The sequence below is a fragment of the Equus przewalskii genome, chromosome 10 (assembly GCF_037783145.1).
Source record: "Equus przewalskii isolate Varuska chromosome 10, EquPr2, whole genome shotgun sequence".
Lineage (NCBI taxonomy): Eukaryota > Metazoa > Chordata > Mammalia > Perissodactyla > Equidae > Equus > Equus przewalskii.
Genome location: NC_091840.1, coordinates 1692617 through 1705108, shown reverse-complemented (window position 1 = coordinate 1705108; position 12492 = coordinate 1692617). Strand labels below are relative to the sequence as shown.

At 64.3% G+C, this 12492-nt stretch overlaps 1 protein-coding gene across 9 annotated transcripts in view; it reads left to right on the top strand.

Moving 5' to 3' along the window:
- Positions 1-12492, top strand: part of BAHCC1 (BAH domain and coiled-coil containing 1) — a 77062-nt gene that overhangs the window by 47947 nt on the left and 16623 nt on the right. For 8 of the 9 annotated variants that reach the window (XM_070561336.1, XM_070561340.1, XM_070561342.1 and 5 more), the window contains 8 exons: positions 1973-2095; positions 5620-7380; positions 7682-7790; positions 8187-8395; positions 8593-8751; positions 8988-9235; positions 9408-9738; positions 10763-11602. In XM_070561336.1, coding sequence (XP_070417437.1) covers positions 1973-2095; positions 5620-7380; positions 7682-7790; positions 8187-8395; positions 8593-8751; positions 8988-9235; positions 9408-9738; positions 10763-11602 — 3780 coding nt within the window. The remainder of the gene's footprint in view (positions 1-1972; positions 2096-5619; positions 7381-7681; positions 7791-8186; positions 8396-8592; positions 8752-8987; positions 9236-9407; positions 9739-10762; positions 11603-12492) is intronic. The other variant, XM_070561343.1, reaches the window with a different exon arrangement.

The window sequence follows — 12492 nt, the reverse complement described above, 5'->3', positions numbered from 1 at the left end:
CACTGCCGAGGGGCCCCCCGGGATTGGGGTGCAGTGTGCCCCATTTGGACTGGGGACCTTGTTCCTGTGCGATCCTGGAGTAACCGCGTTTGCTGCCTGACCGTTTCTCACTCTGAGCTCTGCCCCCTGCCCCTTGTCCATCTTCACCTCTGAGCTGGGTTCCATAGCCTGACCCACACTGACATGGCTCCCCCTCGGCCTCGAGCCTGCCGAGGCGTCTCCTGGGATGCTCACGGCGGGCTCCAGGGCTGCCCCCACAGTGCACCCACAGCCACCCCCTGGTACCAAGATGGAGGCCAGGCTGCACCGGCCTCCACCCTCCATCTCAATAGCTTCAGCGTCCAGGCAGGCCAGCCTCAGGCCACGGGCAAATGTCCTGGGCTCTCTGGGGACATGTGGGCCTGGAGGTTTGTCCTGTGGTTCTGAGCCTGCCCCTTCTGGAAAGGGGTTACTCAGAGTGTGTTCCGTGGAATGCTTGGCCACTGAAACAGCAGAGGGGTTCTGTCATAAAAGGAGCTCAGAAAACAGTTAATGAGCAAGATGCATGGAGCTCTCTGCTTCGGGACTTGTCAGGGACTTCATTCTGACGCATTAAGAGGGGTTGCCAGCGGCCCTCTTCCCTAGGCTGTGGCTCACGGCTCCCTTTCATCAGGGCACATCTATGACGGGCACTCACACCCGCGCCTTGGTAGCCAGCCTGCCGCCCGCTCCTGGGGACTGCCGCCTGCAGGGCCCTGCACAGGCTCCTCCCTCGCTCTGTCCCCGCGGCCGCCACTCCCTGGGGAAACCCCAGGATTCCTGCTGCCTTATCACAGGCAAGGGAGCCCAGAAGTCGGATGGGAAGCCGCTCCCAGTAGCCAGTGGGTCTCGGGACAATGATGGGGTCCCCAAGAGGAGCTCCTCTGGGGCCTGTTTTCCATGGGGCGAACGTTCAGGGCATTAGCTCAAGGCATGAATTTTGGAGTAAGACAGCGTCCTGCCCACCCCAGCCCAGCGGTGACTTGGCCTCCCCAGCTGCAGGCCCTCTGCCCACCCTGCCCCTCCTTGCTGGACCTGGTGGGGAGCACCCAGTGGTGAGGCGCCCTGTTCCCAGTGGCTGGAGGCTCTGGATGTCCAGCAGACAAGTGTCCTGCCTGCTGTGCCTTGTCATGGGCCCCCGGGCCGTTGGTTAGTTCTGTCTGTCCTCATCCCTTCTGGGGGGCAGAGTGTGAGTCCAGGTGGCCAGAGCCCCCCAGAGTCCAAGGCCGACAAGTGGGGCCAGCTCCAGGGTGTGGCTAGCATTCCTGTGCTAGGCAGGGCCAGACTGGGAGACAGACTAGGCCCCTCAGAGGGACAGAGGGGGTCTTGCCTGGCATGACTGGGAGGCACCAGGGAGGGTCTCAGGGCTGAGGACCGACGCTGGGAACTCCTTTGGGGGCTATGCTGCCCCTGCTGGGAACTAGCTCCCTTTGCTGATGTCAGAGTTCAGAGGAGGCCTGGCCGCTGGAGAGCCTGGCGCCTGCTGCTTCCAGCAAGGTAGAAGGCCGCCACCCCAGGCCGCGCCATCCCTGCTCGTCCTGTCAGATGGCGCAGGCTGAGGCGGTGTCTGGCCCTGACTCTCCTGGCCAGGAACCTCCGTCCACCACGTCTCCCTCCTCTGAGACACCTCTCCAGAGCCCCTTTTGTTGCCCTGCCTTGCAGCTCCCTCACCGCTAAGTGCTGCTGGGAGAGACATCAAAGAGGCCCTCCTCCATCCTCCCCTCTCCCCAGCCCATCAGCAATTCAATTTGTGCCGCACCGGAGGGATGGTATTAGTCGAGTCAGAGTTAATATGATGTATTGATGGGTTGATTTCCCACCGGCGGGCTGCGAGCTGGGCTCCGTGGGGCGTCGCTCCTGGGCCGCCCGCCGGCTTCTCACTTCCCTGGGGTCAGGGGAGTGCGGGCCGGGGGGCCTGGAGGCGCTTCTGCAGCCAATCTCATTGCTTCCCTAGCTCCAGGGTACCCCAGATTTTCGGGGAGTCTGGCATCCACCTTCCTACCCATGAGCCACTTGGATCACCATGGAAACAGCAATGTTCTCTATGGGCAACATCGTTTCTATGGAACCCAAAAAGGCAAGTGCTGGCGTCAGACTATGAGGGGCCTGGGACCAAGGGATCTTGGAGGGGTGGAGGGCGGGACTGGGAGCTTCTGGGGTGTCAGGTAGAGGCGGCCAGCCTGGGTGAACCCTCCCCTCCGGGTCTTGGGCCATGGTGGGGTAGGGGCAGGAGTGGGGCGCGCCTGCTTCCCAGGCCCCTGGAAAATTTAAACTCCAAGTGGCAGGTTAAGTGCTGGGTCAGGTGAGCACTCTGAAGACACAGGCACGCTGTCTGGAGCTCTCGTGGCTCAGGTGGAAGCGTCTCAAGTAACCGTGACCCTGAGGGGGTGGTGTCCAGCTCCCTTAGCACCTGGCCCAGCCCTGCACCCTCTGCCCTGCCCCTGCAGCTCAGGGGTTCCAGGGGCAGTTCAGGGGAGGATGTCGTCAGGTGGGGGCAGAAGAGGCCCCCCAGAAGCCTGCACTTTCCGCCTCACTGGATGGCCTGAGGCCCAAGTCCCCCACCCCCACCCCAGGGCCTGAGGACAGACAGAGGCTACAGGCAGGTGGGCCACGTTGTGCCCAGTGGACAGGAGAGGGGCTCCCACCTCTTGGCAGGAGGAGGCCCCCAGGAGGTGTCCCTGGAGAAGGGAGGCTGAGGTTGGGGCTTCTCTGATAAGAAGGCAGGGCTGGTGGGGCAGTGGGAGGGGCATTCCCCCAGGAGAGCACGCACACATACCACATACACACATAGAGACACACACACACATATGTGCAAAAGTCCCAGTTTGAGGGCGTGGATCCCATCAAGGAGCCTGTGGGAGATGCAGTCGCCTGGAGATGGGACAGGTGTAGGGAGTGGCTGGAGGCCTTGGTGTCCATCTCCAGGATTTTTCCTGGGTGGGGTGACATCTCTTTTGCATTTTGGGAAGCGCTCCCTGGGGTGGTACCCAGGAAGCTGGGGCAGGGAGACCATTGGGTTAGTTACCATGTTTCAGATGACAAGTGATACGGCCTTGAACTGGGACGTGGGGTCCCATGAGGGCCCTGGAAGGAGCCTGAAGGATAGGGGGTCCTAGATGACCCCTGATTCATGGCCCCGGCTGCGGGAGGGGGTGCACCTAGGGGCCAGCAGTTCACAGGGGATGGGTAAGTTCAGCTTCTGTGCAGAGGGGCTGAGGGGCCTTCGTGGGGGTATCTAGGTGATGGCTAGACAGTGCCAGAGGTGTCTTGGGGGTCAGTGCCAGAGGGGTGGGTTGGGAGATTGACCAGGCTCAAGGAGAGGGGCTGCCCCGGGTGCGGAGGGTGGATGAAGAGAGGATGCTAGGGAGCCCCAAGGCCAGGGCTCTGAGTGGAGCAAAGAAGGGACCCACGGAGCACCCAGCAGAGCCCGGGAGGTCGACAGGGCACCTGGCAGGGCTTCAGGAGGCAGCAGTTAAACTGGAGAGTGTCGTGAAGGGGTCTCAGAGAAGGAAGGGGTCCCCAGCGAGGTGAGCCTGTGGTCAGCCCTCCTGCCTGCCCTGGCCATCCCCCATCCCCTTCTCTCTCCTGACCTCCCACTCCAGGCCCTCAGCATGTCCATGTCCTGGAGCCCATCTTGCACCTTAGGGCCTTGGCCTGGCCTAGAGCTGGCCCGCTGGGAGCGGTGCAGACAAGCTCCCCACCCCTAACCCGGGGATGGACAGACACCCAGGAAGTCCAAGCCTCCTCAGGGTTGGAGGCCAGGTGCTCTGCTGCCCCGAGGACAGCCCCTCACCGCCCGTGGGCTGGGGCCCCCAGACTCCCAGGGCAGCCCCGGCACATGCAGCTGTTGGGATGGTGTTTGTCAGGAGCAGGCAGGTGGTCCCAGCCCCAGAAACCCAACTCAGTGAACCAGAGCCAGGTCCCCATTGGAGTGCTGGTGGCCTCTCGGCTTTCACCACGTTGTGGTAGAGCCCCATCCAAGAATGCTTTGGTTTTGGAAAAAGAGCTAATTAGGTTTTGCCCAGGCGACCCTCTTCCCCTTGTTTTAATTAGCAGGAAATTGACAAGGAATTTACGTGACTTGAAGACAGTTTTACAAGTTCCAAACATTTCTTTTGTTCTGCCTTGTCTGCTGTCGCAGCTCCAGGATATCCGCGCTGCTTGTCAGCCACCTCAGCTCGGTGTAGAGGGGGGCTCCCAAGGTCCCCAGAGATGGTAACCGGCCTCAGCTTGGAGACCAGTGGGTGTCCCCAGGGCTGGCTGTACCCTGGCAGGAAGGGTTTCCCCCAGGCCACGGACCAGCGCAGGGAGCTGGGGGCACACCCATCCGCTCCCAGGCTGGGTGGGCTCGGAGCTGCAGGGGCATTGAAAGCTGATTGTGGGCTAGGGGTGGGGATGGCCAACTGGGACCCTTTTCCTTCCCCCCTTTTTTAAAGGGTCCACCCAGCCCCCCATCCTGAGATATAGCCATAGTTAAGATGCAGAGAGGCCGGGGGCCTCCTGGGGGATTCAGGAGGTAGGTGAGCAGGGGCCTTCACACCCAGCCCATTCTCAGACACACGTCTCCCCTGGGTCTCACTTCCTCCTGAGGGTCTGAGCAATGCCCTGGGGCCAGCGAGAGCCAGGCACTTAGCCGTCCACAGCGCATGGCCCCACTCGCAGTGGGCTCTTTCAGACGCCTCTCCATGTAGCTTGGCATCCTGGCACAGCACACTGTGCATTGGCCACATCACGCCACATGCCATGTGCACTGCCGTCCACTTAGCTGTTCACCAATGGTGAGGCAGCAGCCTCCTTCAGCTTTTGAGGTTCTAATGGCTGTTTGTAAAAACCCAACCAGGGAGCCGGCCCAGTGGCTCACGTTAAGTACGCACATTCTGCTTTGGTGGCCTGGGGTTTGCCGGTTCAGATCCCGGGTGCAGACATGGCACCGCTTGTCAAGCCATGCTGTGGCAGGCGTCCCACATATAAAGTAGAGGAAGATGGGCACGGATGTTAGCTCAGGGCCAGTCTTCCTCAGCAAAAAGAGGAGGATTGACAGCAGATGTTAGCTCAGGGCTAATCTTCCTCAAAAAAAAAACCAACTGGTTGTGCTTCCAGCATCATGTGGGGTGAGAGGAGATGCCTGTTGCCGTGGACCTCATCCCTCTGGCTTTGTCAGCACACACTGCCATCCACTCCTAACTGCCCGCCCTCCACTAACCCCCACGGGCACTGGGCCAGGCAGGGGGGACCGGGCCGTTTGCAGCTCCCATCTCCTGGGTGGCTGAACATCAGTCAGACCCTTCTAGGGGCTGGGGAGTTAGAGTTTCATGGGATCAGAGCTCCAGTCGGGACAATAAGGAAGTTCTGGAGATGGATGGTGGTGATGGTTGCACAGACAATGCGAATGTACTTAATGCAACTGAACATCACACTTAAAAATGGTTAAAGCAGTCAGTTTTATGTTATGTGCAGTTTACAATTTTAAACCTTCCTCAGACAGTAACCTTGGGTCAGTGCCAGCTGGCAGTGGGGAGCCACCTGGAGCCTGGGTCCTGGGGGAGTCTCTCTCCAGCCCCGGCCCTGCTCCCAGTTGACCTTGGTTCTCTCAACACGCAGATAACTTCTACCTGCGCAACCTGCCCCCCCAGCCCACGCTCCTCCCTGCCAACCACAACTTCCCCGGCGTGGCCCGGGCTGCCCCTGGCCACCCCATTGGCTCCTGCAGCCGAGACCGGGGCGAGGCCAGCCCCCTGCAGAAGGGCGCCAAGGAGTTTGACCACTTCGTCATGGGCAAAGAGCTGGGCAGAGAGAAGGCTGGCAAGGCAGCAGAGGGCAAGGAGCGGCCAGTCGCAGAGGACGACGGCGGCAAGGAGCGCCACAAGCTGGTGCTGCCCGTGCCGGCTGACGGGCACTGCAAAGAGGGCACTGCCGCACCCCGGGGCACCTGCGAGGGCCGCCCCAAGCACCTGGCCTCCTGCCTGCTCAACACCAAGGTGCTCAACGGCGACATGGGCAAGTCTGCCCTGGCCAGCTGTGCAGGGGGCGTGCTGGCGAGGTCCAGCATGGGCATGGCAGCCTCGGGCCGCTGCACCAAGGAGGCGGCGGGCCCCGCGGAGCCCGGGCCGGCCTTCAGCGAGTGCCTGGAGCGGCGGCAAATGCTGCACCACGCCGTATCCTACACTGTGCCGTCTGGCCTGCCCGCTGGGCCGCCCCCGCCCCTCAGCACAGCCACCGGCTCCTTCCCCTGCCTGCAGCTGCATGGCAGCCCAGATGGGCTCTGCCCACTGCAGGACAAAGTCCCCCGGGACCTGAAGGCCAGCGGGCCCACCTTCGTGCCTTCTGTGGGACACCTGGCCGACAAGAGCCGCCCCTTCCAGGCGGCCGAGGCCTGTGCCGTGGCAGGTGAGGGCAAAGATCGGCACCTTGATGGGGCCGTGGCCCCTGACCACACCACACCCTTTGGGGTCTCCTATGCCCACCTGAAGGCTGAGGGCAAGGGTGAGCGGCGGCCTGGGGGCTTCGAGGCAGCCCTCAACCCCCGGCTAAAGGGTCTGGAGTATCTCAACAGTGCAGGCCCCGAGGCCCCCTTCCCCGGGCTCCCCAAAGGCAGTCTGGACAAAGGCGGCTACTTCGAGTTGCCCGCCCCCTCACAGGACTGTGCCCGGCCGGTTCATCAGGACCCGCTGGGTGGGAAGGTCACTCAGGCCTGCTGCACTTTAGACAAGACTGCCAGCAAGGAGGCGCCCGTGGGTCCCCCTGGGGCCCAGAAGGTGGCCCGGATCCGGCATCAGCAGCACTTGGTGGCCCCTGAGGTGGAGCCGGGGGCCAGTGGGGTCGAGGCCAAGCGCAAGTCTCTGGAGCTGGCATCTCTGGGCTATGGTGGGCCCCACCTGCCCCCGTGGAGCGTCCAGTCAAGCCAGGGCACTGCCATGGCCATCAGCGAGGAGCGCAAGGGCGGCGCCTACCTGGACCCGTTCGGCGGCGGCCTGCAGCAGGCAGCTCTTCTGTCCCAGGACCTGCCCACCCCGCCCGACGAGGTCTCGGCCATGAAGAGCCTCCTCAAGTACAGCAGCCATGCGCTGGTCGTGGGCCAGAAGGTGCCCTTTGTGGGCCTGGGTGGCCTCAAGGCCAGCTGCGCCCAGCAGGACGTGAAGTTCCCGGCCTCCAAGGGCCCAGGCCAGGCCCCCGGTGAGGTGGAGAGGCCCGACTGTGCCCGAAGCCGGGAACACGACGCCCCACACGGCGATGGAGAGGTGCGCCAGCCGCCCGTAGGCATCGCAGTGGCCTTGGCCCGGCAGAAGGACACGGTGAGCCGACCTGAGACGGCCTATGGTGCCAGCACCGGGCGGCAGGGCCGGGCAGCCCCCACCTTCAAAGGTAGGCCCCTCCATGGGGAGGGAGACAGGGGACCTTTGTTCACCCTCCTGAGTTCCCTGGGAAGCACCCTGGGCACCCCCACCTGTCTCCTCCTCGTGTCTGCAGTCCTGTACCTCCTAGGGCGGACTGGCCTGCCCCTGCCCCGTGAACCCGCTGGCTCCCCTCACCTGCCCTCGGCAGACCCCTGAGGCCCACAGGGCAGGAGACCCACCCTGGCTGGAAGTGGGGTCCCTGCTTGCTTTAGCTGCTGGCTCCCCGCCATCCCAACCCTCGTCCCCTCTGCTGTCTCCCACCCATGCAGCTGGTGGAGGGCCCCGCGCCACCCACACGCTGGACCTGGAGGCCGAGGAGGAAAGGGCGCGCCTGTGTGAGGACCGTCTGGGGCTCTCGGGCCGTGAGCTGCTGCTGCAGTAAGAACCGGGACTTCGGCCTTTGGGGCAGGGGCCAGACTGCACCCCCGGCTTGCCCACTCAAGCCCACATGGGATAAATTGGATGGGATGTCAGGTTTAGCAGCCTGTTGCAGGCAGGGCTGTGCCTCCACCTCAGCATCTTTCTGGGGTGTCTGCCCACTTTGAGGGGAGCTCTGCTAACTCCCTTTCCACCAACGGGGCATTGCCGGGACGGAGGCCTCTGACACTAAGAGCTGCCTGAGCCTGGGGTCTCTCCTGATCCTCCAAGCAGCCACCAAACCCCCCCCCACCGCCCACGCTCCAAGGTTGATGGTCACAGGCTGGGGTGAGGAGCCAGGTGGGTGGCCTGGTGACTATCCTGAGCCCCCCCGACTGTGGTCCCTATGATACACAGGGACAACAAGGACCTCGTGGAATTCACCCGGATCCACCCGTCAGGCAGCTGCCCCGGAGATCTGGCCCCTCACCTCATGATCGGCAGCAGCTCCTCTCTGCAGAGCAGCCAGCTGGGCGGAGACCCAGCCCCCCACCCCCACCCTGCACACCCCCCCTGGCTGCCCCGCACCCGTAGCCCCTCCTTGTGGATGGGGGGACATTCTTACGGTCAGTGCTCCGAGGGCAGGTCTGGGGCAGCCGGTGAGGACGGGGCAGGACAAGTATCTGGGCCGGGCTTGGGGGTCAGGGCTGACTTGGGGCCAACCAGCCTGGTGTGGGAGGCCTGATGTGGCATGGGCCCCAGCTGGCCTGCGGTCCCTGCTCCCTGCCTCACACTGCCTGACCTCTGTGCCCTGTCTCTCTAGGCCTTGGGCACCCTGCCCTGCACCAGAACTTGCCCCCTGGCTTCCCTGCCTCTGTGCCCGGCTCCATGCCCTCCGTCTTCCCCCTCTCCCAGGATGCCCCTGCACAGCTAGTCATCCTACCCTCAGAGCCCACGCCCCACCCCGCCCCCCATGCACTTGGTAAGGGCCTTCCTGGCCAGGCTGTTTGCATGTGGGGGTGTGGGAAGCAGATCTGAGAGAGAGAGCAGCCCACGTGGGGGTAGGGGCGGGAAGCAAGGACCTGGCCAGGGCGAGGGAGGCAGGTGTGAGGTGGATGAGCCGGCGGTGAGGGATGGTGACGGGGCCGGCTCTGGTGGCTGGGGACATAGCCCACCCATCCCGGCTGGGGCTGATGGCTCCTTTGGCCCTGCCCACAGCTGATGTCATGGACCAGGCCTCGCTGTGGCCCCCCATGTACGGGAGCCGGGGTCCCGCCTCCCACATGCAGCACCCAGGTCAGCTCCCCGTCTACTCGCGGTCCCAGTTCCTGCGGCAGCAGGAGCTCTACGCCCTGCAGCAGCAGCAGCAGCAACAACAGCAGCAGCAGCAACAACAGCAGCAGCAGCAGCAGCAGCAGCAGCGGGCTGCCCAGGCCCTGGAGCTGCAGCGGGCCGCCCAGTTCCAGGTACCCACCCCCACGGCCACACCCAGCCGGGACCCAGGGCACCACCCGCTCCCTGTCTGCTCCAACCTGGCCTGGCCCAGGTGTCCCCACTGCACACCCCCACCCCCTACCCCCACCATGGTGTCCTGAGCAGGGGAGCCTAGCGGGCTGAGCCTCTCCCCAACCCCGACAGCGGAAGCCCGAGGACCACCACCTGGAGCTGGAGGAGCCCGCCCAGGAGAAGGCCCTGAAGTCCACTCACAAGCCAGTTGCCTTAACCCCCTCGGCCAAGGGCGCCCCCTCACCCGCCACTGCAGGCCCCGCCAAGCTGCCACCCTGCTGCCACTCGCCCGCCCCGCAGCCCCCTGCCAGCTGCCCCACACCGCCGCCGCGTCCCAGCGCCCCGTGCACTTTATCCCTCTGCCCCACTGGCAGCCCCGGGCCTGGCTCCAAGCTGTCCAGCACCGAGGACAAGAGTGGGGAGGCCCGGCGGCCCGGAGCCGACCTCAGCGCGTTGGAACCAGGTGAGAGTGGGCCGTGCTGGGCTGGCCACGGCCCGCCCCCTCCGCTCTGAGGCCTTTCCCCCCTCCTGGGCGGGCAGAGCTGAATGACCAGAGCTGAGGGGTCCCAGGCCCCCTGGTAGGGCCCGGGACAAGTTGACTGTCCCCTGCTCTTTCTCCTCTTCCCTCTCCACAATCCTTCTGGGTCACCCATGGGGAAGCACTCAGGGTCCCTGGCAGATGGGGCAAGATGAGGGTCAGTCCCAGTCGGCCGGCTCTGGGCCCTGTAAATGGTGAAGTACTGGCCTGCTGGGGACCGTGGCAGGACCCCGGGGCAGCAGCCGCAGGACCTGTCCCCAGCCATGAAGCTGGGCATGGGAACACATCCTCGGCCGTCAGGGCCAGAGATGCCACCCCGCTTGGGCCTGAAGCGAGAGAGGCGGCCCGCGGTGGAGGGGCCTGGCCGGCCTCAGGCTCTGCAGCCCGCCCACCGCCGCCTGCCAGCTCCCCCACAGCTGCTGGATTCTCTCTGAATTAGGCTGAGAGTTTACACTGGAAGCCCGTGTGGCGAACATAAAACCGTCCCAGTTCCACAACAAGGAGACCGAGCCAAGAGAGGTGGTTTTTTTTTTCTAGGCTTTTTTTTCCCCTTAGTTTTTTTTTCTTTTTTTTTTTTTATTGCAGTTAATGGGGCGTAATGCCTCTGACAGGCTGCCGCTCGTTCTGGTTCAGGGAAAGCCCTGATTCAAGTGTCTGGGTTTAAAGCGCCCCCCTTTTCTTATGAGCCATACCACACCATGCTGGAGATGGCCCCCAGGGGTCCCTGTGGCTGCGGCAGGGCCAGGGGCCTCACAGCTGTCCTGGCCAGAGAGAGGGTCCTGGGCCAGCCTGGAGGTCTGGCTCCCCCTCCACATAACCTGTCCCCATTCCTGCCCAACATGTTCCATAGGCACAGGGCTAGCTGGGGCCCTCCCTCCCAAATGGGGGACCGAGGGGTTTGAGGCCACCCTCCTCCTGCTGCTCTCCTAATGATGCTCCTCTTTTGCAGACCTGCCTCCCGGATGCACGTGCCCTGTGGCTGGCTCGGGCTGCTCTCTGCCCCCCAACGTGCACTCATCTGACCTCTCGGACCCCAAAACTATGCAAACCGCCACCCCTGGGGCCCAGCCTGAGCCAACGAGGACGTTCCCACCCAGGGAGCCACCCCCCCGCAGTCCCCCGAGCCTCGAGGAGCCTGGGCTGCCCTCAGGCGCCAGGGAGGCCACCCAGGACCTTGCCACCACCCCCTACCCTGCAGAGCAGGGACCCCCGGGGAAGGCAGCAGACCCCAGCCCACTGGAAGGGCTGCGGGAACTGCAATTCGGGCCCTTCCTCAGGGGAGGGGGCCCTGAGGCCAGGGGCCAGGCTAATTCTACTCAGGGAGGGGCCCGAGAGGAGAGGACCACGGAGGAGGGGAGGGAAGAAAGGGAGCAAGGGCCCTCGTCAGGGGCCGGCCCCCAGGCCCTGGAGCAGCAGGCGGGGAGCCCGGGTGCCCTGGACAAGGCAAAGCCAGGCGAGCGGCAGGCCCCTGGGGAGGCAGAGCCGGCGGCCAAGGCCGAGGCCAAGTTCCAGGAGGATGAGCTGGAGGAGGAGGAGGAGGACTGGGGATCGATTCCTGACAGCAGGCACCTGCCCAGGACACTGCTGGGCCTGGATGCCCTGGTGGCTGCCACCATCGACCTGGGGGATCTGCCCGCTGTTGGCCTGCTGGACCCTCAGCCCTGCACTGTCCCTGGGCCGCCCAGCACAGCCCCTCTGCCCCATAGCTCAGGAATTCACGGAATCGCCCTGCTCAGCGAGCTGGCTGACCTGGAGATCCAGCAGCGGAGGAGTGAGCCAGCCCTGCCAGGTGAGCCCCCAGCACCCTCACTCCTCTGGAGTACCTGGGGCTGGACCCGCAGGCACGGGCTCAGGGTCAACAAGCGATAGTGGTCTTCGGCCCTGCTCAGCTGTCTCCACAGTGTGGTCCCACAGTTGCCCCTCCACCCACCAGCCCCTTGACAGGAACCCAGAGGCAGTGTGCCCACACCATATCACCCCCAGCCCTGGCTGCTGACTGGTCCACTAGGGGCCAGGAGTGCACCGGACGGTGGTGTCAGAGGAGGGGCCTCCGGGCCGCACCTCCCTGCACTTGATGTTCCCGACACCCTCAGGGCCCACAATTGTCTCCATTTCCAACCTGAGGATTCCCAGGCCCCCGCAGGGTGGGGCTCAGGGGTCGAAGCTTCTGAACAGATGCCTCACAGCCAGGGAAGGGGGAAGAAAGATGGCATCCTCCTCTGCAAGCTTTCAACGCTCACCTTCCACCTTGGGCTATGAGGCTCCTGGCCCTGGGCCTGTGCGCGGCCCTGCTCAGGACACATTGGCGCTTGCCTCCCAGGCCCAGGGGAAGTGACGCAAGATTGCTCAGACGGGTCCCCAGGCCTCAGCACTCCCACCTCCCCTGCAGCCTCAGCAGGGCTGGGGGCTGGGGGCAGGGTGCAGGATGAGGTGCTCCTGGGCTCCCCACACCCCCCAGCAGCCCCGGGGCACAGGCGTAAAGCTGGTGCTGCCCCCCAGCGAGATGGGCCAGGTCTCTGCTTAGGCTGCTCTAGCCCTCCGCTGTGCCCCAAAGGGACCCCACACGGGCCCTCCTTGCTGCCCAGGTGTCCACTAGGAGAAGCCCATCTTCCATGTCCCACAGGGAGCCCCTACCTGGGGGAGCCCCTGGTCAGGCATCGTGCTCCATCGATATTTATA